The sequence below is a fragment of the Thalassophryne amazonica genome, chromosome 18 (assembly GCF_902500255.1).
Source record: "Thalassophryne amazonica chromosome 18, fThaAma1.1, whole genome shotgun sequence".
Classification (NCBI taxonomy): Eukaryota; Metazoa; Chordata; class Actinopteri; order Batrachoidiformes; family Batrachoididae; genus Thalassophryne; species Thalassophryne amazonica.
In genome coordinates this window covers 68,963,626-68,990,943 of record NC_047120.1, presented here as the reverse complement: position 1 = coordinate 68,990,943, position 27,318 = coordinate 68,963,626, and the positions used below count along the sequence as shown (strand labels likewise).

The 27,318-nt window shown below is 41.2% G+C and overlaps 1 protein-coding gene across 1 annotated transcript in view; it reads right to left on the bottom strand.

Annotated features, from left to right (window-relative positions):
* Positions 1-27,318, bottom strand: part of dnah9 (dynein, axonemal, heavy chain 9) — a 396,633-nt gene that overhangs the window by 116,629 nt on the left and 252,686 nt on the right. Inside the window, exons 60-63 of the mRNA XM_034193818.1 lie at positions 23,890-24,078; positions 23,586-23,821; positions 22,887-23,009; positions 22,572-22,776 (exon numbers count right to left, since the gene is read on the bottom strand). Coding sequence (XP_034049709.1) covers positions 22,572-22,776; positions 22,887-23,009; positions 23,586-23,821; positions 23,890-24,078 — 753 coding nt within the window. The remainder of the gene's footprint in view (positions 1-22,571; positions 22,777-22,886; positions 23,010-23,585; positions 23,822-23,889; positions 24,079-27,318) is intronic.

Below are 27,318 nucleotides of genomic sequence, written 5' to 3'. Positions count from 1 at the left end.
ATAATTCACGCTCTTTTCTCACTTTCACAGATATACATCCTGGATGGATGTGGTCTAAAACTGTGACAACACCTGAGTGGGACAAGTGATGTAGTATTTGGTGTGATGATGTGTGCCAGGGCAGTACTGTGTAACCTGTGCACAAACTACCATACACAGCATAGCACACACGTAGCATAAGTTTAGCACTATTGTGGCAGTTCACAAAAACCTCCTAAAAAACAATACGATACATATCTAGATACACGACAAACCAATGGCAAAGGACTTTTTAAACCTCACTAACTCATTTAATCTTGTGCGGTTTGTGTCTGGACCCACACAAGAACGCAGACACACACTTGATCTTGTTTTCTCATGTGCTTTGCCTGTTTTTAACTTAAAGACCGCAGTGTAACACAGTGGTAAACATACCACTGTCCCAGCTTTTTTGAAACATGTTGCAGGCATCCATTTCAAAATGAGCAAATATTTGCACAAAAACAATAAAGTTGATCAGTTTGAACATTAAATATCTTGTCTTTGTGGTGTATTTAATTGAATATATTGAAGAGGATTTGCAAATCATTGTATAGTGTTTTTATTTACATTTCACACAAGGTCCCGACTTCATTAGAATTGGGGTTGTACGACTGTGTCCGTCCTGACCCTGTGTGCAGTACAGAGGAGCTGAGCTCATGGTTTCACTCCACCTGCCAGACTGTTTTAGATGCTGTGGCTCCATTAAAAATTAGGCAGCCTAAAAGTAAACCTGAGCTCTGGATAAAATGACACGACTCGTGCTGTTAGACGCAAGTACCATAGAGCTGAACGCAAGTGGAAACAGGACAAACTGCAGGTGCAAGCATTCATGATATGCACACTCTTAAGACTATGAAATTGGGCTATTAGTAAAAAAAAAAAGTAGAAAAGGGGGTGTTCACAATAATAGTAGTGTGGCATTCAGTCAGTGAGTTCGTCAATTTTGTGGAATTTTGTGTGAATCAGGTGTCCCCTATTTAAGGATGAACCTGTTGAACATGCTTTTCTCTTTGAACACCTGAGGAAAATGGGACGTTTAAGACATTGTTCAGAAGAACAGCGTAGTTTGATTAAAAAGTTGATTGGAGAGGGGAAAACTTATACGCAGGTATAGGCTGTTCATCTACAATGATCTTCAATGCTTTAAAATGGACAAAAAAAAAAACAGAGACGTGTGAAAGAAAATGGAAAACAACCATCAAAATGGATAGAAGAATAACCAGAATGGCAAAGGCTCACCCATTGATCAGCTCCAGGATGATCAAAGACAGTCTGGAGTTACCTGTAAGTGCTGTGACAGTTAGAAGACGCCTGTGTGAAGCTAATTTATTTGCAAGAATCCCCCGCAAAGTCCCTCTGTTAAATAAAAGATGTGCAGAAGAGGTTACAGTTTGCCAAAGAACACATCAACTGGCCTAAAGAGAAATGGAGAAATATTTTGTGGACTGATGAGAGTAAAATTGTTCTTTTTGGGTCCAAAGGCCACAGACAGTTTGTGAGACAACCCCCAAACTCTGAATTCAAGCCACAGTTCACAGTGAAGACAGTGAAGCATGGTGGTGCAAGCATCATGATATGGGCATGTTTCTCCTACTATGGTGTTGGGCCTATATATCGCATACCAGGTATCATGGATCAGTTTGGATATGTCAGAATACTTGAAGAGGTCATGTTGCCTTATGCTGAAGAGGACATGCCCTTGAAATGGGTGTTTCAACAAGACAATGACCCCAAGCACACTAGTAACCAAGCAAAATCATGGTTCCAAACCAACAAAATTAATGCCTCGCATATGTGAGAGCCTACACAGAAACATTGCCTAGCAGATGTGAAGAAATCATGAAAAACTGTGGTTATACAACTAAATACTAGTTTAGTGATTCACAGGATTGCTAAAAAAGCAGTTTGAACATAATAGTTTTGAGTTTGTAGCGTCAACAGCAGATGCTACTATTATTGTGAACACCCCCTTTTCTACTTTTTTTTTACTAATAGCCCAATTTCATAACCTTAAGAGTGTGCATATCATGAATGGTTGGACTTGTTGGCTTTGTGAGACTCTACTGAATCTACTGGTACCTTGTTTCCCATGTAACAATAAGAAATATACTCAAAACCTGGATTAATCTTTTTAATCACATAGCACTACTATTATTCTGAACACTACTATAAAATTTCAATTTTCAATTTCAATTCAATTTATTTTCATTTATATAGTGCCAAATCACAACAGAGTTGCCTCAAAGCGCTTCACACAGGTAAGGTCTGACCTTACCAACCCCCAGAGCAACAGTGGTAATGAAAAACTCCCTCTGAGGAAGAAACCTCAAGCAGACCAGACTCAAAGGGGTGACCATCTGCTTAGGCTATGATACAAACATAAATTACAGAACAATTCACACAACAATTCACGGACGAATATACAACAAATGCTATTGGCACAGAGGAGAGGAGGATCGCCAACACGAATACAACTCCCATCTCTGGATGGAGCTGCACCTTAAACAGAGAGAAAAAACAGAATCAGGCATCAGAAAGACAAAAAATACTGTATAATTTGCCAGCATTAAACAAGAAAAACAGAGAAGTACTAAGGTGATCACCGGCCACTAGCCCTAAACTTCACTAAAAGACCCAGAATTTAGGTAAAGTTGAGGCCGCAGCCCGCTCCAATTACTAACAAATGAATTAAAAGAGTAAAAAGTGTAAAACAAAACTGTACCAGTATGCTAGCCATATGAAAGGGAAAATAAGTGCGTCTTAAGTCTGGACTTGAAAATCTCCACAGAATCTGACTGTTTTATTGACGCAGAGAGATCATTCCACAGAACAGGGGCACGATAAGAGAAAGCTCTATGACCTGCAGACTTCTTATTCACCTGAGGGACATAAAGTAGTCCTGCACCCTGAGAACGTAAAGCCCAGGCCAGTACGTAAGGTTTAATTAGGTCAGCTGGGTAGGGAGGTGACAGTCCATGAATAATTTTATAGGTTAATAGCAGAACCTTAAAAATCTGATCTCACTGGGACAGGAAGCCAGTGAAGGGATGCCAAAATGGGTGTAATGTGGTTGAACTTTCTGCTTCGTGTCAAAAGTCTGGCTGCAGCATTATGAACCAATTGGAGACCCCTAATGCTAGATTGCGGTAAACCAGAAAATAGAACATTGCAGTAGTCCAGTCTAGAAGAGATAAATGCATGGATCAGGGTCTCAGCATCAGCCACAGACAGGATGGGACGAATCTTCGCTATATTTTGCAGGTGGAAGAAAGCAGTCCTAGTAATATTTCTAATGTGGAGGCCAAAGGACAACGCAGGATCAAAAATTACCCCAAGGTTTCTCACTTTGTCAGTGTGATGTATGACACATGAGCCGAGGCTGAGCGTTAACTGGTCAAATTGATACCGATGTCTCACTGGACCAAGAACCATCATTTCAGTCTTATCAGAGTTTAAAAGTAGGAAGTTTCTAGACATCCAACTTCTCACTGCTGCAAGGAAATCTTCTAAGGATTTTATGTGAACGAGATTACCAGCAGTTATCGGCATGTATAACTGAGTATCATCTGCATAGAAGTGAAAGGTAATCCCAAAACACCGCAATATGTGCCCAAGGGGTGCTATATAAAGGGAGAAAAGCAGGGGATCTAAGACAGACCGCTGTGGAACCCCAAATTTCATGTCACTAAGGTTAGAGGTAGTGTTACTGTACAAAACACTGAGAACGACTGGTCAAGTACGACGTCAGCCATGCAAGGCACTCCCAGTAATCCCAAAATGATTTTCCAGCCTATCAAGTAGAATATGATGATCCATTGTATCAAATGCAGCACTGAGATGGAACAGCAACAGAACCGTAGTGGTGTCCAAATCCATTGTAAGCAGAAGATCATTCACCACTTTAGTGAGAGCCGTCTCTGTGGAATGATATTTTCTAAAAGCAGACTGCAGTGGCTCAAAGAGATTATTCTCAGTAAGATAGTCTACGAGCTGCCGTGAAACTACTTTTTCCAGAATTTTAGAGAAAAATGATAGATTTGATATTGGCCGATAGTTTGTCAATACACTAGGGTCAAGATTAGGTTTCTTAAGTAATGGTTTAATCACTGCATATTTGAAACGTTTAGGAACAGATCCAGAAGTTAAAGAAAGATTAATAATTTCCAGCACAGTCGGCCCAAGAGTGGGCCACAGGTCCTTAAACAGTTTTGTTGGTATAGGATCAAATAAACAGGTTGTGCTTTTTGTTGACATTACGAGTTTTGTCAGCATGCCTTATGAGATACTGTCAAATTACTGTAAATCTAGGTAATACCTCAGTAGTGGAGCCCACATCAATAGCAGGGTGTAGTGGCTGGGTTAAGGCATGCTGGGATTTGTTTAACCTGATGTCTTCTATTTTCTTCCCAAAGTTCCCCCCTGGCAGATCCCGAGCAGCCGGGAAAGCAGGCCAACTGGGTGACTGTGAGGAGGAAGCGTAGCCCTAAACAGAAGCCCCGTGTACACCGCCAACCCGTTCACATCTCTAACCGTTTTTCCCCACTCGACGACACACCCGCCGAGGATCAAACTCTGGTTATTGGCGACTCTGTTTTGAGAAATGTGAAGTTAGCGACACCAGCAACCATAGTCAATTGTCTTCCGGGGGCCAGAGCAGGCGACATTGAAGGAAATTTGAAACTGCTGGCTAAGGCTAAGCGTAAATTTGGTAAGATTGTAATTCACGTCGGCAGTAATGACACCCGGTTACGCCAATCGGAGGTCACTAAAATTAACATTAAATCGGTGTGTAACTTTGCAAAAACAATGTTGGACTCTGTAGTTTTCTCTGGGCCCCTCCCCAATCGGACCGGGAGTGACATGTTTAGCCGCATGTTCTCCTTGAATTGCTGGCTGTCTGAGTGGTGTCCAAAAAATGAGGTGGGCTTCATAGATAATTGGCAAAGCTTCTGGGGAAAACCTGGTCTTGTTAGGAGAGACGGCATCCATCCCACTTTGGATGGAGCAGCTCTCATTTCTAGAAATCTGGCCAATTTTCTTAAATCCTCCAAACCGTGACTATCCAGGGTTGGGACCAGGAAGCAGAGTTGTAGTCTTACACACCTCTCTGCAGCTTCTCTCCCCCTGCCATCCCCTCATTACCCCATCCCCGTAGAGACGGTGCCTGCTCCCAGACTACCAATAACCAGCAAAAATCTATTTAAGCATAAAAATTCAAAAAGAAAAAATAATATAGCACCTTCAACTGCACCACAGACTAAAACAGTTAAATGTGGTCTATTAAACATTAGGTCTCTCTCTTCTAAGTCCCTGTTGGTAAATGATATAATAATTGATCAACATATTGATTTATTCTGCCTAACAGAAACCTGGTTACTGCAGGATGAATATGTTAGTTTAAATGAGTCAACACCCCCGAGTCACACTAACTGTCAGAATGCTCGTAGCACGGGCCGGGGCGGAGGATTAGCAGCAATCTTCCATTCCAGCTTATTAATTAATCAAAAACCCAGACAGAGCTTTATTTCATTTGAAAGCTTGTCTCTTAGTCTTGTCCATCCAAATTGGAAGTCCCAAAAACCAGTTTTATTTGTTATTATCTATCGTCCACCTGGTCGTTACTGTGAGTTTCTCTGTGAATTTTCAGACCTTTTGTCTGACTTAGTGCTTAGCTCAGATAAGATAATTATAGTGGGCGATTTTAACATCCACACAGATGCTGAGAATGACAGCCTCAACACTGCATTTAATCTATTATTAGACTCTATTGGCTTTGCTCAAAAAGTAAATGAGTCCACCCACCACTTTAATCATATCTTAGATCTTGTTCTGACTTATGGTATGGAAATAGAACACTTAACAGTATTCCCTGAAAACTCCCTTCTGTCTGATCATTTCTTAATAACATTTACATTTACTCTGATGGACTACCCAGCAGTAGGGAATAAGTTTCATTACACTAGAAGTCTTTCAGAAAGCGCTGTAACTAGGTTTAAGGATATGATTCCTTCTTTATGTTCTCTAATGCCATATAACAACACAGTGCAGAGTAGCTACCTAAACTCTGTAAGGGAGATAGAGTATCTCGTCAATAGTTTTACATCCTCATTGAAGACAACTTTGGATGCTGAAGCTCCTCTGAAAAAGAGAGCTTTAAATCAGAAGTGTCTGACTCCATGGTATAACTCACAAACTCGTAGCTTAAAGCAGATAACCCGTAAGTTGGAGAGGAAATGGCGTCTCACTAATTTAGAAGATCTTCACTTAGCCTGGAAAAAGAGTCTGTTGCTCTATAAATAAGCCGTCCGTAAAGCTAGGACATCTTTCTACTCATCACTAATTGAAGAAAATAAGAACAACCCCAGGTTTCTTTTCAGCACTGTAGCCAGGCTGACAAAGAGTCAGAGCTCTATTGAGCTGAGTATTCCATTAACTTTAACTAGTAATGACTTCATGACTTTCTTTGCTAACAAAATTTTAACTATTAGAGAAAAAATTACTCATAACCATCCCAAAGACGTATCGTTATCTTTGACTGCTTTCAGTGATGCCGGTATTTGGTTAGACTCTTTCTCTCCGATTGTTCTGTCTGAGTTATTTTCATTAGTTACTTCATCAAAACCATCAACATGTTTATTAGACCCCATTCCTACCAGGCTGCTCAAGGAAGCCCTACCATTATTTAATGCTTCGATCTTAAATATGATCAATCTATCTTTGTTAGTTGGCTATGTACCACAGGCTTTTAAGGTGGCAGTAATTAAACCATTACTTAAAAAGCCATCACTTGACCCAGCTATCTTAGCTAATTATAGGCCAATCTCCAACCTTCCTTTTCTCTCAAAAATTCCTGAAAGGGTAGTTGTAAAACAGCTAACTGATCATCTGCAGCGGAATGGTCTATTTGAAGAGTTTCAGTCAGGTTTTAGAATTCATCATAGTACAGAAACAGCATTAGTGAAGGTTACAAATGATCTTCTTATGGCCTCGGACAGTGGACTCATCTCTGTGCTTGTTCTGTTAGACCTCAGTGCTGCTTTTGATACTGTTGACCATAAAATTTTATTACAGAGATTAGAGCATGCCATAGGTATTAAAGGCACTGCGCTGCGGTGGTTTGAATCATATTTGTCTAATAGATTACAATTTGTTCATGTAAATGGGGAATCTTCTTCACAGACTAAAGTTAATTATGGAGTTCCACAAGGTTCTGTGCTAGGACCAATTTTATTCACTTTATATATGCTTCCCTTAGGCAGTATTATTAGACGGTATTGCTTAAATTTTCATTGTTACGCAGATGATACCCAGCTTTATCTATCCATGAAGCCAGAGGACACACACCAATTAGCTAAACTGCAGGATTGTCTTACAGACATAAAGACATGGATGACCTCTAATTTCCTGCTTTTAAACTCAGATAAAACTGAAGTTATTGTACTTGGCCCCACAAATCTTAGAAACATGGTGTCTAACCAGATCCTTACTCTGGATGGCATTACCCTGACCTCTAGTAATACTGTGAGAAATCTTGGAGTCATTTTTGATCAGGATATGTCATTCAAAGCGCATATTAAACAAATATGTAGGACTGCTTTTTTGCATTTACGCAATATCTCTAAAATCAGAAAGGTCTTGTCTCAGAGTGATGCTGAAAAACTAATTCATGCATTTATTTCCTCTAGGCTGGACTATTGTAATTCATTATTATCAGGTTGTCCTAAAAGTTCTCTAAAAAGCCTTCAGTTAATTCAAAATGCTGCAGCTAGAGTACTGACGGGGACTAGAAGGAGAGAGCATATCTCACCCATATTGGCCTCTCTTCATTGGCTTCCTGTTAATTCTAGAATAGAATTTAAAATTCTTCTTCTTACTTATAAGGTTTTGAATAATCAGGTCCCATCTTATCTTAGGGACCTCGTAGTACCATATCACCCCAATAGAGCGCTTCGCTCTCAGACTGCAGGCTTACTTGTAGTTCCTAGGGTTTGTAAGAGTAGAATGGGAGGCAGAGCCTTCAGCTTTCAGGCTCCTCTCCTGTGGAACCAGCTCCCAATTCAGATCAGGGAGACAGACACCCTCTCTACTTTTAAAATTAGGCTTAAAACTTTCCTTTTTGCTAAAGCTTATAGTTAGGGCTGGATCAGGTGACCCTGAACCATCCCTTAGTTATGCTGCTATAGACGTAGACTGCTGGGGGGTTCCCATGATGCACTGTTTCTTTCTCTTTTTGCTCTGTATGCACCACTCTGCATTTAATCATTAGTGATCGATCTCTGCTCCCCTCCACAGCATGTCTTTTTCCTGGTTCTCTCCCTCAGCCCCAACCAGTCCCAGCAGAAGACTGCCCCTCCCTGAGCCTGGTTCGGCTGGAGGTTTCTTCCTGTTAAAAGGGAGTTTTTCCTTCCCACTGTAGCCAAGTGCTTGCTCACAGGGGGTCGTTTTGACCGTTGGGGTTTTACATAATTATTGTATGGCCTTGCCTTACAATATAAAGCGCCTTGGGGCAACTGTTTGTTGTGATTTGGCGCTATATAAAAAAAAATTGATTGATTGATTGATTGAAAGTAATCCAGGAAATCGTGTGCTGTAAAAGGAGAGCGAACTACAGGTGGTTGTCCATGAATAAGTGTTGCCACTGTGTCGAACAAGAACTTTGAGTTATGCTTGTTTTTGTTGATCAAATCAGAGTAGTAAGTCCACTTTGTAGCCAATAATGCATGCTTATAGTCTAAGATAGCATCACACCACGCAAGTTGAAATACTTAATACTTAATACTAATTTTGAACGACACCATTTCCGTTCTAGACCTCTTGCTTTATGCTTGAGGTCATGCAGATAATCATTGAACCAAGGTGACAGTGATTTGGGGGAGCACGGTTTTAACACAGGTGGTGCAATCATGTCGAGTGTAGTTTTGAGCACTGAGTTTAAACTATCCACAAGTCTGTCTACTGACTAGGTATTTGTCAAATGCAGTGTTGCCACAGTTACTTTGAAAAAGTAATCCAATGACTGATTAATCCTTGAAAAAGTAACTTAGTTACTTTACTGATTACTCAATTGTAAAAGTAACTAAGTTAGATTACTAGTTACTTTTTAGTTACTTTCCCCAGCTGCCGACAACAACCCACGTCAACATGACAATGATACCTGTTTTGCCAAAACTCACTTTATAGTCACCCTTTCTTGACCTCAATGAAAACAAATACTTGTTTTATAAAAAGTAAAATAAAGACCTCTTTCTTGACCTCATATTTAACTGTTGACAGCACTGTAACAGTAAAACTTGCAATTTCAAACCTACATTGTTTCTAAATGTAACTATTAAATTCCAACATTTTTCTAACATTTAAATTCTCTAAACATTTTACTTGTCGAAATTATTATTATTTTAAGCAGTATTAGTAGTTGTAGTAAAAAACGGCTTCAAAACTGGACCTTTAATCTAGGGGTGTTGTGGGGGGGGGGGGGGGGGGCACATCCTTGCCCCACGCCCCCATTCCATCTGGATTCGCCCCTGCTTTGGCGAATGGATAACATTTATTTATACAGAAAACAGGACCAGATTCACAGGTAAGAAAGTTTTATTGCGTTTTCACATCATGTGGTCCTCAGAAAGAGAGTTTAGGTGCATTTGAGTGGAAAACAGTGTTAGTTGTTGACGCGTCGCGGAGGATCAGCTGTTTTTAACGAGACGATACAGAGCGGCTCAGCTCAGAATTATAAATAAAGGAGGGAAAAAAGTATAAAAATGTCTTTGTAAAGCTCAGTGCAGGTGTGCTGATCACCGCGCTTTAAGAGGTGAGGACGAGTCGAGCAGCTGCAAAAAAAACGCGGATGAAAAGCTCACAGCTCGCTTAAAGTGGGCAGTTCAGTTGAACTTCGACCTCCTGCCCACGGACCAAGTTTAATGCTGCTATCGACCCACAATGCAAAAATAATAGTAACGCACAGTGACTTGGAGAAGTAACTTTAATCTGATTACTGATTTGGAAAGATTAACGCGTTAGATTACTCGTTACTAAAAAAAGTGGTCAGATTAGAGTAACGCGTTACTAAGTAACGCGTTACCGGCATCACTGGTCAAATGTGAAGCTAAGACATCAGGCAGTCTAGCTTTGAGTTCAGTCTTAGTTGACGAGATGATGTATCGCCATAAAAGACAACGTTTATCTGATATCATCTCGTCAAAGTGTCAAATCAAATTAAATCAATTTCATTTATATAGTGCCAAATCACAACAAACAGTTGCCCCAAGGCGCTTCATATTGTAAGGCAAAGCCATAAAATAATTACGGAAAAACCCCAACTGTCAAAACGACCCCTGTGAGCAAGCACTTGGCGACAGTGGGAAGGGAAACTCTCTTTTAACAGGAAGAAACCTCCAGCAGAACCAGGCTCAGGGAGGGGCAGTCTTCTGCTGGGACTGGTTGGGGCTGAGGGAGAGAACCAGGAAAAAGACATGCTGTGGAGGGGAGCAGAGATCAATCACTAATGATTAAATGCAGAGTGGTGCATACCAAGCAAAAAGAGAAAGAAACACTCAGTGCATCATGGGAACCCCCCAGCAGTCTAAGTCTATAGCAGCATAACTAAGGGATGGTTCAGGGTCACCTGATCCAGCCCCAACTATAAGCTTTAGCAAAACGGAAAGTTTTAAGCCTAATCTTAAAAACAGAGAGGGTGTCTGTCTCCCTGATCCGAATTGGGAGCTGGTTCCAGAGGAGAGGAGCCTGAAAGCTGAAGGCTCTGCCTCCCATTCTACTCTTACAAACCCTAGGAACTACAAGTAAGCCTGCAGTCTGAGAGCGAAGCGCTCTATTGGGGTGATATGTTAATATGAGGTCCCTAAGATAAGATGGGACCTGATTATTCAAAACCTTATAAGTAATAAGAAGAATTTTAAATTCTATTCTAGAATTAACAGGAAGCCAATGAAGAGAGGCCGATATGGGTGAAATATGCTCTCTCCTTCTAGTCCCCGTCAGTACTCTAGCTGCAGCATTTTGAATTAACTGAAGGCTTTTCAGGGAACTTTTAGGACATCCTGATAATAATGAATTACAATAGTCCAGCCTAGAGGAAATGAATGCATGAATTAGTTTTTCAGCATCACTCTGAGACAAGACCTTTCTAATTTTAGAGATATTGCGCAAATGCAAAAAAGCAGTCCTACATATTTGTTTAATATGTGCATTGAATGACATATCCTGATCAAAAATGACTCCAAGATTTCTCACAGTATTACTAGAGGTCAGGGTAATGCCATCCAGAGTAAGGATCTGGTTAGACACCATGTTTCTAAGATTTGTGGGGCCAAGTACAATAACTTCAGTTTTATCTGAGTTTAAAAGCAGCAAATTAGAGGTCATCCGTGTCTTTATGTCTATAAGACAATCCTGCAGTTTAGCTAATTGGTGTGTGTCCTCTGGCTTCATGGATAGATAAAGCTGAGTATCATCTGCGTAACAATGAAAATTTAAGCAATGCCGTCTAATAATACTGCCTAAGGGAAGCATGTATAAAGTGAATAAAATGGGTCCTAGCAGAACAATCGGAGAGAAAGAGTCTAACCAAATACCAGCATCACTGAATGCAGCCAAAGAGAACGATATGTCTTTGGGATGGTTATGAGTAATTTTTTCTCTAATAGTTAAAATTTTATTAGCAAAGAAAGTCATGAAGTCATTACTAGTTAAAGTTAAAGGAATACTCGGCTCAATAGAGCTCTGACTCTTTGTCAGCCTGGCTACAGTGCTGAAAAGAAACCTGGGGTTGTTCTTATTTTCTTCAATTAGTGATGAGTAGTAAGATGTCTTAGCTTTACGGAGGGCTTTTTTATAGAGCAACAGACTCTTTTTCCAGGCTAAGTGAAGATCTTCTAAATTAGTGAGACGCCATTTCCTCTCCAACTTACGGGTTATCTGCTTTAAGCTGCGAGTTTGTGAGTTATACCACGGAGTCAGGCACTTCTGATTTAAGGCTCTCTTTTTCAGAGGAGCTACAGCATCCAAAGTTGTCCTCAATGAGGATATAAAACTATTGACGAGATAATCTATCTCACTCACAGAGTTTAGGTAGCTACTCTGCCCTGTGCTGGTATATGGCATTGGAGAACATAAAGAAGGAATCATATCCTTAAACCTAGTTACAGCGCTTTCTGAAAGACTTCTACTGTAATGAAACTTATTCCCCACTGCTGGGTAGTCCATCAGAGTAAATGTAAATGTTATTAAGAAATGATCAGACAGAAGGGAGTTTTCAGGGAATACTGTTAAGTCTTCAATTTCCATACCATAAGTCAGAACAAGATGTAAGGTATGATTAAAGTGGTGGGTGGACTCATTTACATTTTGAGCAAAGCCAATCGAGTCTAACAATAGATTAAATGCAGTGTTGAGGCTGTCATTCTCAGCATCTGTGTGGATGTTAAAATCGCCCACTATAATTATCTTATCTGAGCTAAGCACTAAGTCAGACAAAAGGTCCGAAAATTCACAGAGAAACTCACAGTAACGACCAGGTGGACGATAGATAACAAATAAAACTGTTTTTTGGGACTTCCAATTTGGATGGACAAGACTAAGAGACAAGCTTTCAAATGAATTAAAGATCTGTCTGGGTTTTTGATTAATTAACAAGCTGGAGTGGAAGATTGATGCTAATGCTCCGCCTCGGCCCGTGCTACGAGCATTCTGACAGTTAGTGTGACTCGGGGGTGTTGACTCATTTAAACTAACATTCATCCTGCTGTAACCAGGTTTCTGTAAGGCAGAATAAATCAATATGTTGATCAATTATTATATCATTTACTAACAGGGACTTAGAAGAGAGAGATCTAATGTTTAATAGACCACATTTAACTGTTTTAGTCTGTGGTGCAGTTGAAGGTGCTATTTTTTTATTTATTTTTTTTATGCTTAAATAGATTTTTGCTGGTTATTGGTGGTCTGGGAGCAGGCACCGTCTCTACGGGGATGGGGTAATGAGGGGATGGCAGGGGGAGAGAAGCTGCAGAGAGGTGTGTAAAACTACAACTCTGCTTCCTGGTCCCAACCCTGGATAGTCACGGTTTGGAGGATTTAAGAAAATTGGCCAGATTTCTAGAAATGAGAGCTGCTCCATCCAAAGTGGGATGGATGCCGTCTCTCCTAACAAGACCAGGTTTTCCCCAGAAGCTTTGCCAATTATCTATGAAGCCCACCTCATTTTTTGGACACCACTCAGACAGCCAGCAATTCAGGGAGAACATGCGGCTAAACATGTCACTCCCGGGCTGACTGGGGAGGGGCCCAGAGAAAACTACAGAGTCCGACATTGTTTTGGCAAAGTTACACACCGATTCAATGTTAATTTTAGTGACCTCCGATTGGCGTAACCGGGTGTCATTACTGCCGACGTGAATTACAATCTTACCAAATTTACACTTAGCCTTAGCCAGCAGTTTCAAATTTCCTTCGATGTCGCCTGCTCTGGCCCCCGGAAGACAATTGACTATGGTTGCTGGTGTCACTAACTTCACATTTCTCAAAACAGAGTCGCCAATAACCAGAGTTTGATCCTCGGCGGGTGTGTCGCCGAGTGGGGAAAAACGGTTAGAGATGTGAACGGGTTGGCGGTGTCCACGGGGCTTCTGTTTAGGACTACGCTTCCTCCTCACAGTCACCCAGTCGGCCTGCTTTCCCGATCTGCCGGAGGGGAACTAACGGCGGCTAAGCTACCTTGGTCCGCACCGACTACAGGGGCCTGGCTAGCTGTAGGATTTTCCAAGGTGCGGCGCCGAGTCTCCAATTCGCCCAGCCTGGCCTCCAAAGCTACGAATAAGCTACACTTATTACAAGTACCATTACTGCTAAAGGAGGCCGAGGAATAACTAAACATTTCACACCCAGAGAAGAAAAGTGCAGGAGAGACAGGAGAAGCCGCCATGCTAAATCGGCTAAGAGCTAGTAGCTGCGCTAAGCTAGCGGATTCCTAAAAACACACAAAGTGAATAATGTGTAAATAATTTAGAGGTGATTCAGCAGAGGGAGTGCTTTAGTTAAGGCACGTGAAGATTACACTGTGAAACAAATCGTTATCTAGTTAACTAGATCAATCAATCAATCAATTTTTTTATATAGCGCCAAACTGCGCAGATTAAACAGCTAACAGATACAGCAAAACACTGCTGTGCTCCGGAACAGGAAGTGATACAATACCGCAGTGAGAGCCCCGAGTGTCACAAGCCTCATGTTTTGTTTCAGACTGTCAACTCAGGGTTTAATGTCCTGCAGACGGTCTATATGAAGACCTCTTCATGTCCCGCAGACTGTCTGTATGGAGACCTCCATGTCCCGCAGACAGTCTATATGGAGACCTCTTCATGTCCCGCAGACGGTCTATATGGAGACCTCTTAATGTCCCGCAGACGGTCTATATGGAGACCTCTTAATGTCCCGCAGACTGCCTATATGGAGACCTACCCTGCTGTTGGTGAAAACTTTCTACACTTTTTTAATTGAGGAGATCTCTTCTATTAGGGCTCTTATTTCACCTTCTACTTATGACCCCACAGTCTCTGTCCCCTGCTCTGGTGTCTCTGTCCAGTTTGAGCCTGTGACTCTGTCTTTTAAAGGCAATTGTTGGTTATTTGAAGTCCTCAGGTTCTCCAAATGATGTTGCCCCTACTCGACTATTTAAAGAGGTTTTCCACTGTATGACCATCTGTTCTTGCGGTTATTAATAGCAGTCTGTCCTCAGGTGTGGTCCATGAAAATCTTAAACAGGCAGTAGTGCGACCTCTGATTAAAAAACCTGGGTTAAATCCTGCAGTTCTTGCCAATTTCAGGCCCATCGCCAATCTGTCTTTTCTTTGTAAAATCCTGGAGAAGATAGTTTATAGTCAATTAATGGCTTTTCTAAGAGAACATAATATTCTTGAGGTTTTCCAAACCAGTTTTAAAACCCTGCACAGCACAGAGTCAGTTTTTAATGATATTTTCATAGCTACTGACTCCAGTGACAGTGTTATTCTTGAGCTTTTAGTTTTGCTGCATTTGACACAGTGGACCATAAAATCCTGATCTCTTGTTTGGAGCAGTGGGTGGGCATCAGGGGCTTAGCACTGGAGTGGTTCAGATTGTACTTGGACCAAACTTTCTGTGTCACCTTTGGTGACTATGTGTCCTCCTCTGTTCGTCTCTTGTGTGGTGTCCCACAAGGCTCAGTTCTAGTCCCTTTTCTCTCTATCCTTCCACTTGGTTCTATACTTAGGAAACATGGTATTCCTTTGCACTGATATGTGGATGACTGTCAAATGCATGTGCCTCTTAAAAAGAATGATGCACACTCTGTTGTTGCATTTGTCAAATGTCTTGACAATATAAATGCCTGGATGGCTCTGAACTTTTAAAATTTTAACGATAAAACAGAAGTGATGGTTTCTGGTGGCTTCACTGGGACACCCCTACTAGATCTGGGTTCTCTGGCCCAGTATACAGTAGTGTTCAGAATAATAGTAGTGCTATGTGATTAAAAAGATTAAACCAGGTTTTGAGTATATTTCTTACTGTTTCATGGGAAACAAGGTACCAGTAGATTCAGTAGAGTCACACAAATCCAACAACACCAAGCATTCATGATATGTACACTCTTAAGGCTATGAAATTGGGCTATTAGTAAAAAAAAAAGTAGAAAAGGGGGTGTTCACAATAATAATAGCATCTGCTGTTGACACTACAAACTCAAAACTATTATGTTCAAACTGCTTTTTTAGCAATCCTGTGAATCATTAAACTAGTATTTAGTTGTATAACCACAGTTTTTCATGATTTCTTCACATCTGCTAGGCAATGTTTCTGTGTAGGCTCTCACATCTGCGAGGCATTAATTTTGTTGGTTTGGAACCATGATTTTGCTTGGTTACTAGTGTGCTTGGGGTCACTGTTTTGTTGAAACACCCATTTCCAGGGCATGTCCTCTTCAGCATAAGACAACATGACCTCTTCAAGTATTCTGACATATCCAAACTGATCCATGATACCTGGTATGCGATATAAAGGCCCAACACCATAGTAGGAGAAACATGCCCATATGATGCTTGCACCACCATGCTTCACTGTCTTCACTGTGAACTATGGCTTGAATTCAGAGTTTGGGGGTTGTCTCACAAACTGTCTGCGGCCCTTGGACCCAAAAAGAACAATTTTACTCTGATCAGTCCACAAAATATTCCTCCATTTCTCTTTAGGCCAGCCGATGTGTTCTTTGGCAAACTGTAACCTCTTCTGCACGTCTTTTAACAGAGGGACTTTGCGGGTGATTCTTGCAAATAAATTAGCTTCACACAGGCGTCTTCTGACTGTCACAGCACTTACAGGTAACTCCAGACTGTCTGTGATTATCCTGGAGCTGATCAATGGGTGAGCCTTTGCCATTCTGGTTATTCTTCTATCCATTTTGATGGTTGTTTTCCATTTTCTTCCACGCGTCTCTGGTTTTTTGTCCATTATAAAGCATTGAAGATCATTGTAGATGAACAGCCTATAATTTTTTGCACCTGCGTATAGGTTTTCCCCTCTCCAATCAACTTTTCAATCAAACTATGCTGTTCTTCTGAACAATGCCTTGAACGTCCCATTTTCCTCAGGCTTTCAAAGAGAAAAGCATGTTCAACAGGTGCTGGCTTCATCCTTACATAGGGGACACCTAATTCACACCTGTTTGTTCCACAAAATTGACAAACTCACTGACTGAATGCCACACTACTATTATTGTGAACACCCCCTTTTCTACTTTTTTTTTTTTACTAATAGCCCAATTTCATAGCCTTAAGAGTGTGCATATCATGAATGCTTGGTCTTGTTGGATTTATGAGACTCTACTGAATCTACTGGTACCTTGTTTCCCATGTAACAATAAGAAATATACTCAAAACCTGGATTAATCTTTTTAGTCACATAGCACTACTATTATTCTGAACACTACTGTATGAAGTCAAACATCACAAACCTAGAAGTTAAAGCGGACACTGATCTTAAATCCAACGGTCATATCAGGGCCTTTGTTAAATCAAGCTTTTTTCATTTCAGACAGCTGGCCAAAATAAAGCCAATTCTTTCGAGGCAACACTGAGACAGCAATACATGCCATTATTACTACTCAGCTAGATTACTGTAATAGATTGTATGTGGAGGTTAGTGCGTCCTCCTCCGCCTGTATCGAGATGGTGCAGAACGCTGCTGCACATTGTTTAATTGACATGTAAATACGAGTCAATATAAAAATATAGCCAGCAACACTCAAGTGTCCTCCTTAATAAAAGTTTGAATGACTCACGGCAAGGCGACAAGATCAGGAGCACAGACGCGTTTCAACTAGGTCTTCATCAGTGTGAAGACCTAGTCTTCACACTGATGCTTTTGGAGGGCATCATATTTACATCTTACATGTAAATATGAGCACATTTCCCCCATTTTAGCCTCACTCCACTGGCTGCCCAATGCCCACACATTTTAGGATTCATTCTAAAATTTGTTTTTAAATCTCTGAATGCCCCGCCCTACCTCTTTGAACTCCTCCACCCTTATAAACCCACCCGCTCACTCAGGTCAGCTGATCAGCTGTTCCTGAGCGTGCCTAAAACAAAGCCAACATTCACTGTTGAAGCTCCAAAATTATGGAACGACCTCACCTCTGTCTGCTTTTAAATCTCTTTGAAAATCATCTCTTCTCCATGGCCTTTGACACCTATTAAGATGTTGATTTCATTAATTTATTTTATTTTTATCTTATTACTTTTTATCATATGGTTGTTATTTTTACTTGTTTTATGGCTTTTAATTATTTTAATTTGTATTTTGTTGACAATTTTATGTCTTATGTGAACTGTTACATATTTGATGATGATTTTTATTTATTCTTCTGTACAGCACTTTGGTCCACTGTGGTTGTTTTTAAGTGCTTAACAAATGAAGTTGGTCAGTGGTTCAATGGTTGGAGCGGCCTCTGCTCACCCTTTGTTCACCACTGAGGGCAGCACCACACACAATAGCAGAAAGTGCACTCCACTTCTTCTATGCTGCACTTCAGCATAGAAGAAGCCCAAAAAAAGCAACCAACTGTTGTTAGCACAGCATTATTTTCCTGTTCTGAACTGCTCTGACCATATTAACAAACTGTGAACAAATCATAAAGTCTAGTTGGGTACATTTATCCAATTTAGTGCTGGAATCTACCAGAAATGTTGATTTTGTTTTTACCTCACAGGCACAGTCAACATTCTTGTAATCAATCTATCTATCATCTTACTGAGATATCAGCCATTTTATAGTATATTTACTGTATAAGTCACACTGGACTATAAGTCACATGACCTCTCAAACTAGTAAAAAAATTAAATAAATAAAATGTGACATGCAGGAGAACAATTCAGGGGTCCATGTATTGATTGATGTATTGCAACCATATTTACTACTTTAAAATAGATTTTCAATTCCTTTTGGTTAATTGTTACACCCGTAATGTTGATAACATTACACGAGCCACAGGAATCCAAGGCATTACCAAAGTATGTCAAAGACTGCAATGGAATAATGTAATTACCAAAGCACAGTGACAGGACATCCCGGTTCACCATGTATACCCTTTATGGGTTCTTTCAGAGTAACAAAAAGGTTTCAAACCACAACCTTCGGTGATATATATACATGAAAGTGAGAAGAATGGAATTACAGGGCAAGGCTGAAGCGGCAGCAGATGTAGACAAGGTGCAAAACTGATCAGCATTAATCCCACACTGCATTGTATAAACATGAAGTAGAAGAATACAGCGCCGGCTGTGACAGAGGTCTGTGCTCTAATATACTGTATACATTTGGCACTACATGCTTTGCTTTACACCAGTAGTTTAATAAGTCACATTTAAATAAATACTTGCAATAAATCTCAAAGAAACAAGAGCAGAAATTTGCTTGAAGAAGGAAAACATGCTTAAATGACTTTTCTTAATGTCTCCTCCTCACCAGAGTCCGATGGTGCTGAAAGAACACAGTTATAAAATAACTTGGCAACACTTACTGGAAGTATTGGAACAATATTTAGCCAAAGTGTCTGAGCACAGGGCCATCCTTGGGGTGTTTTCAAGAATGAGTAAATGCAGGGCCTATATATACACACACACACGCACGCACACACCACCAAATGAGAGGAATCCCCTTTTACCTTCCTTATGAATGCAGCGTCTTCCGTTTGCGAGGAGCTGTGTGCTTGATTTTTATGGTTGATGTACGTTGCACATTTTATTTTATTTTGTATTGAAGGTACAGTACAGCCTCCCTTAGAAGCAGCATCTGTTTTGTAAAACATTGTAATGTGCAGAAAAATGTTGGTTAGATGCAGTGGTGGGCACAGCTAACCAAAAAAGGTAGCTTTGATAACCGTTAATCCACTAACTGAAAAGTTAGCTTTTATAAAGCTAAACCGATAAACCCCTAAAAAATTTAGTGCAAGTTACAGCTAAAGCTAAACTGATAACTTTTATTATTATCACTTTACTGGGGCGTTGCTGGGCCGGTATCATAGATTTACGTCGGCGGTATCTGGCTATACCCGCCCGCTGTGCGGAAACAAATGACGTCATAGCGCGCGCAGCCCAAGAACTGTCCGCGAGGGTGGAGGGGGGTCCGCAGAGGAAAAGATGAAAAGGCGAGAAGTGTGTTTTGGTCCCAATATGGATATTCCGGATGATTTTCTCATGGATAGTACGACAATGAACAGCAGCTAAAGCAGCCAGCTTGATGAGGACGCACTGCTGAATTTGAACAGCAGCGCGCGCGCCAGGCGACAATGCAGAAGTTAAGTGAGCCAACTTTTTATGTACGCATTACATGTTGTGTATCTCAGTAAAAAGTGATAATAATGCAAATAACATGCTGTTGTTGTGCGGTATGCATTTTTCTGAGTCCCTGGGTCCATCCCGTCGCCCAAAATTACAGCTATTCGCCCGAGTTAGACGAGGGCATGGACTGGGCATGGACGTTGGGCCTCTGAAAATGCATACCGCCCTCCAAAAGCATGTTATTGTATTAGCATTGACTCCAGTACACTGGCAGCTACTGACACAACAACGAACCAGCACCGGTGGTGGACATTGTTAACCCGGGCTTCGACGGATCCGGTATGGAAATTCGATTCTTAGTCTGCATAGTTGCGTTGGCTTGTTTTACACCGGATGCCCTTCCTGATGCAAACCTCCTCATTTATCCGGGCTTGGGACCAGCACTCAGAATGTACTGGCTGCACACCCCATGTGGCTGAGTTAGCTAACAAAAAAGTTAACTTTGCTAATTAGTGCTTAGCGGATTAGCGGAACTGTGCCCACCACTGGTTAGATGAAACACAGATTCCCCTAGTAACATAGTTAAGGTGTTTTTTTTTTTGTTTTTTTTTTTACATTTTGTTGCACGTAGTCGCCTGTTGACAGGATGTTCTTTCCAGTGTGCTGGAATAGCAGCGATATCCTGCTAGTAAATCAATCCTGCATATATTCAGACGACATCAGTCCTGAGGTGCTCAGATATGCGCTGCAGAGGCTGTCTTAAGCCTTGGCTATAGTTTTGCCTGGGGTTGTCACGTGTGGCGTGCACACTTCAAAACAGAGTGAAACAGCTTTGATACGCTCACATTAGACACAGATATTCTCTGAAGCAGCAGGATGCAGTCAAGAGAAGGTAACCAGTGAAATCGTGCCAATACAGAGAAAACACTCGAGCATCGTGAGTAAGGCAAACATCATTAAATCTTAACTTTACTATGATTTGTAGAAACTAAATAAGATCATTTATCGAAACTATGTCAATATCCAATAAAAAATATATACCCAATAATAGTGTGTGAACCTTAAATCAGTAAAGATTTCAAGTTTAAAACACTTCAATCTATAACAGTATCATGCAGATCATAGAAGTCGATCTGACTTCTGTGGACAGATAATACAGTGTGAAATTAATTTCATATTGTTGAACATAGTGAGATTGTGCAGATTTTTTTCAGTAGAAGATAATGATGAAGAAACTGTGGCAACCATTTGGACAAACAGGGATAGTGTGTCCAAACTGGTACTGTACATCGCAAGAAAGTTTTATTGACAAAACGTATCTCTACAGAACGTGCAGTCAAAATATTTTGACTTTGCTACAGCGACTGTTCTCTTTTTGCGTCCTGTGGTTTTGTACAAATGACTTAAAAAGTTCATTCCCACGACTGCTTTGATGAAAAACTAAAAGTCACGCATGGCTGCAGAGCATTTATTCTCCCTAATGAGACAAACTAAAGGCGAGAATATTTTTCATGGTGAAACTACAGAGGCTGACACAACATGTCACACTGTCGCTTTTTCAAAACTCTGACAACACAAACACTGTGAGCCACACAGAAACGTGCTAAAAATACACAGAACAAGCCAACAGAGAAATGGTGTAATCTCACAAAGTGACAACTTTGCAGATACGAAGGAACAAGGAACACGTGTGAATCTGCCATCAGCGCAGTGACGGAGAAAAAGTGAGTTTTAACGTTCTGAATAGTTGCACACTATGCACCAATATTAAAGATGATACTGATTACTGTCTCCACCCTTCACGGTGTCTACAAAATCTGTTAAAATATAATGGATTATTCTGAGGAAATTTAGTGGCGAGATGGTGATCAGGTCAGGGAAGAGTTCATTAAAGTTAGGCAGAGTGGACTGTTAGGACGAGCTGTGCCAACTTTAGAAAAAGGACAACTTTTTTAAAAGTAGACATGAGGTTTCATTTAGTTTTCCAGAAGGCAGATGGGAGACCAGAGCCTATCTTTGTTTTCTTCTATGAAAATCCTTCTTCTCCATCATGAAGCTGTGACTGATGAGGCAATTAATAAAATTTGCCCTATGCACACTTTGATTGCTTTATTGCCACGGTCCAAATACTTACTTTTCAATACTTAAAACTAAAGTCTTATGTGATAAAGTCATGGGACTGATTCTGCAGACATTGCCTGGAGGTCTTATGAGAAAACAGCTACACACAAACAAGCACAAGCACAAGCACACACGCACAAGCACACAAGCACACACACACACACACACACACAGTAATGTGCAGATGTCTCAGTATTCCTAAGTGAGGGACCCAAACCTACTTACTTGTCATGCATCCACTTAGTTTGCCATTAATCAAAGCTGCCAGCTGACTGCAATCAAAGAGCCTGAACTCAGTCTCTTGTGATGTTTGAAGACACGACCATGTGTTCTTGCCAACATGTAAAGTGTTGAAGAGGGATAATGATGATCGAGAGTGCTATACCTGGCTTCTGGGGCCCCTATTTCCTTTAATCACACCAGCAAAAAAAAAAAAGTTAAGTGTCCATCTTCCAGTGGCTGTTTGTTCTCTGATAGCACCTCATGAGTGTGACAGATGTTCTTTCATGTCAGGTTCATATTACGGTATAAAGATAAAAAGGGACGTGCCAAAATGACTCTTTGCTGTAACATAGGTGCATCAGTTTTTGATGATGTTCTTCTCACCTTCAGTTGTTCCAGGTCAGGTCTTTCCATGCTGACCACAGCAGCCAGCAGCTGGTCCTCCAGACCATCTCTGGTCACAGTGAAGTTTATCAGGGTGCACTGGGCTTGCAGCTCCGGCTGATAGTGTGGGTTGGCTAGCTTGGTGTGCAGAATGAGACGGAAGTTAGGGTTGTACTCGCACTCCTTGTCACCAATCTTGATGTACCTGTTCAGCATTAAGAGGACAGAACAGTGTCTTATGCAGTTATAATTACAACAAATACAAGGAAGACACGAAAAAGTACGAAAAAAAAGAAAGTGACTGCAGCATTTTACCTGCCCTTCTTAATGGTTTCTCCACTCAGCAGAGGTCCAAGCACGGGATCCAGTGTTTCCTCCAAGTTCTCTATTAGGACCACATCACCTGCTGCCAGCGCTCTCTCTATAGCATCCAGGTACCTTAAAACAAACAGCCCCTACATTATCTAAAGTTGTGGCTAAAAGACAGTGTACATGCAAAGGCAAAAAAAAAAAGTTACAAGATACAATTAGAGTTGTACAACCATGTAATTTATGATTGGTGTTCTCATTAACGGGACAAAAATTTGGTGGAACTGTGCCACTAGATGGCGGTGCAACGCATATATTTATGAATTTTAGAGCTCTAACATGCTCCAAAATTTATGTTGATCCTGCCTGATAGTCTTACAAGGCTTCTCTGTGGTCCCTGCTTGGGGCAAGCGTGGATCCACGCGGTGGTGCAGGGGGTGCTTGGACCCTTAATATTTGCTTGCAAATCTAGTCATTTCTTTTCTTCTTCTACTAATTAATAGTTGATGACAACCTATCTCAACAACCTGTAATTGGTGTGGTGTTTCACACTGGAAACAAACCAGACGTTCACACCTGCTATTTTGGTTCACACACACAAACTGAAAAGGCTGAAGATAAAACTTGTAGAAATCATTAAAAGAGATGTACGTTGTTTTAGAAAACTTATGAGGCTGTTAAATTATGGGAGGGAGCATGTCTTACCCTCGCTTTCCAATATGAATGATACGCAGGTCGTCTCCATATTTGTTTTTAATCCACTTGATGCCTTGCAGCTGAGGGTCCACCATGAGGGGCCAGCGCTGGCAGGAAGTGAGAATGGTGGCATTCTCAGTGGACATCCTGTCAGCAGGGAGCCCCTCGTTCTGCCACGTTGCAATGTCGGCATCATCAGTCATCATGGTCAAAGGGTCCAGGTCAGGTGTGATCGGGATCGGAACCTGAGAGGTGACACGATAATGTGAGAATGTTTCAAACACAAGAGAATTGAGTGTGCAAGTACACCCACTTTCAGCTGATTGAGGAAAGGTCTCCAGGTGTCGTCCATAAGCTGCTCTCTGTAGCGTTTGGTGAAATATCCCAGGTAGGAGATGAAGGCGGTGATGAGGAGGACATCCCCACCCAGAGTGCTCTCCTGTTTCTTAAACGCATCTACAGCCTCCGCCCAGCGAACATTCTCTGATGCCAGACCACTCACCTGAACCCCAAAAACGAGAAGATTAATCAACAAGTCAATAGTGCAGAACACAGTTATCCTCCTGATCTATCAAGTGTTTTCGAAACAAGTATCAGCAGGTACTGAAGGTTCCAGCAGCGGTATCGTGTCAGACATACATTATTGTGCCATCCCTTGTTTATAATGACACGTCTGCTGGGCAACACACTCATTACACAGGATTATGATGAACATGCTTGGATGCTTTTAAGCTTTTATACATTTCTGTTTTTTAACACCAGTTGTCTGCCTGGGTAGTTGCCATCCAAGAACCAATGAGAGTGTAGTGGATTCCATAATACCTTTCACCAGGCATGTGCCACCCAGACCTGTTCTTGCCCAACCTTGTAGATGTAGATGCACAGACAGATGAAAACCCAGAAACCTCAATAACAAAACTTGCTATCTTCAATATTCTTTTATTATTAAACTTTTCACATTTTATAGGTTTTGTGTGTGTCCAGCCCAGTCTCACTTTTTTTTTTTCGTGCCCCCATGACGAAATGAGTCAAATTTTTGTGACAGAGCTTTTTTAACTCACTATTCCTAACCAAGGGCGCAATCTAGAACTAGAAATTGGGGGGGACAAAGTGCGAGGCCAGTAGCGCCGAAGGCCATATGTCGGGGGTCTGGGGGCCGCTTTAGACCAACAGTTTCTAGATAAGCTCAGATGCATTCTGAGCATCCAGAACAGTAATTTTAATGTTTTGAGAAGACCATAAAGTGGACACCATTTGACTTATGCAATTTGAAACTGTGGATATAAGTACTTTATTCTGAGAATAGCCAGCATTGATTTTATTAACATCCTGGTGTAAATAAGGTATCACCACATGTGTAGAACTCAAAAAGAATGATAGGTTGAGTTTTCATTAAAAAAACAACTGCAATGTGGTAAAATGTATTCATAAATATGAAAGAACAGGCTCTTAATAATTATTAACTATCACATACTGTATTTTTTTTCTCAAGATTTGTTTTTGCATAAGTTTTAAAAAACAACAGACCATAAGTTTAGGATAAATTACGTATCATGAATTTAATTTTCGAAGTGGCACTAATGACAACACTCATACTGAACATAATTTCACTTGCATAGACTGATTTTGGAGATCAAGCAATAATTGCAGATGGGCTTTCTGAGGTCCCAGATAGCTTTTCTGATTTCCTTTTCTAACTTTCAGAATTTTGTAAATTAGCATATGGTCCATTGATACTTATGTGTAGACACTAGTCCCTAGAGGCAACTATTTTTGGTTTCAAATCTGGGCAAATGCAGTCCCAGAAAATTCTGAATGTGACAAACAAGAAACAGGTGTAAAGTCAATGCTGCTAAAAATACAAACTTGCAGAAACAAAGATACTATTCTGACACGGGTTTGCACATAGGACTGACATAGCATGTTTCAAGTACACACATATATGTCAGGAAGTGGGGGGAACATACCATATTCTGCCCCCCCTGGTTGAAAAGGTGGGGGAACATGTCCCCCCTATCCCCCACCAAACTGCGCCCATGTTCCTAACCCTACTCCCACCCCTAACCCTAACCTTAACCATAACCTAATCTTACTCCTTCCCCCGACCCTAACCATAACCACCCCGACCCCCCCACTTCACTTTTAATTTCGTGCAGCCATCATGGAATGAATGAGAATGAATTTGTGCTGCCGTGACGAAAATGAGGCACTTTTTGTCACAATATCACAAACCAATAGATTAATGAATATTTCGTGCTGCTGAAGCACGACTTGCCGTGAGACCAGGTTGCAGCCCAGTCTCAGATTTTTGTCATGTCTCTTAACACTAACAACTACAATTTGTACTCCAATTTCCCATTCAGAGGTCAGTAAAATTCCCCTTAATATCTTATTTTCTGCACTTGAAAGGCCCCGTAGTTTGGAGCCTGTATCTTCATAGGATGCATCGTGGGAACAATGTTCACCTCAGCAACATGGCCGCATTCGTATTCATGCTTTGGAGTGACAGCAGATGAGCACAACCTCTCGTCCTGTTGTTGCTTCTGTCAGGCCTTTTTGAAACGTCTTGTGAATAACTGACATTACCATACTAAGATTTCAATCGTCGTCGTGTTTTCCTGCTGCCAGCAGAGGATTTACACAGCACCAAAAGATGGTGGGATTTACAGGGGGATGATGAGGGTCTAAATATATCTATGTGCATTCAAAATAACACATCTGCACAACAGGAATAACAGAATAATTATTTGAAGGCAGATTGGTAAAATAGCAGTTTTCAAATAATGGCAACACAAGACAGGAGTGCATCAGAAACTTGGTACTGTATTTTAAACTGTGACACACCACAATTTTATACAAAAAAGAAAAAGTGGGCGTTCTTCACGGCACAGAGACTGTTAGATTGGGCAAGCACCAATCTTCATCACTGACCATCAGTACCGGTGCCCCTCAAGGATGCGTGCTCAGTCCACTGCTCTATACTCTCAACACGCACAATGGTGCCCCCTCGTTTCTATCTAATTTAATCATTAAATCTGCAGATGACATCACAGTGCAGGGTCTAATTACAAACAGTAACAACAAGTGTGCATGCAGGAAGGAAGTACAAAATCTGACAAAATCACAGTGTGAGCCTGAAGGCCCCCAGTCACACATAGCAAGAACGTGCAGGAACCACAGCAAATACTGCCATAATCTAATGCAGTCAGGAGGAAAAGAGGTGTGGTCAGCCGTGTCAGAACGCATCCAGAGCACCTCATCCACATGTGCATGATGGCATCCAAAGTGCATGTAGACAACAGTTTACATGACACAGACTGCCGTCAGACAGCCATAAAAGGTGCTGCAGACTGTCCAATGTCCAAACGTCTGGATGGCAAACACAGGACTGGAGCGCTGTGTTCCTCACATGCGAGTGCGCAGCACGCGTGTGTGTGTGTGGCCCATGTACGCTCCATGCACACGTGTGGGGCTGCAATTATTACTCAGCCACGGCGTGCGCGCTTAGTGCCACTTTACAGCTTTGCTGAAAGTTTGCTGGCAGTGTGTCATGGTTTCCCCTGCGTCAGACGGAGCCTTTCCAGTGAACTTTTAAATTTTTTTTTTTTTTGCTCACTTCAGGAGCACAACGCAACTCTGGACACCGCAATGATTGGATTACAACATGGGATTTATTTTTTATTTTGGGTGAGAGGATTTTAACCACAGGCTGCGGTCCTGGCTCCACATCCACGTCCGAGCT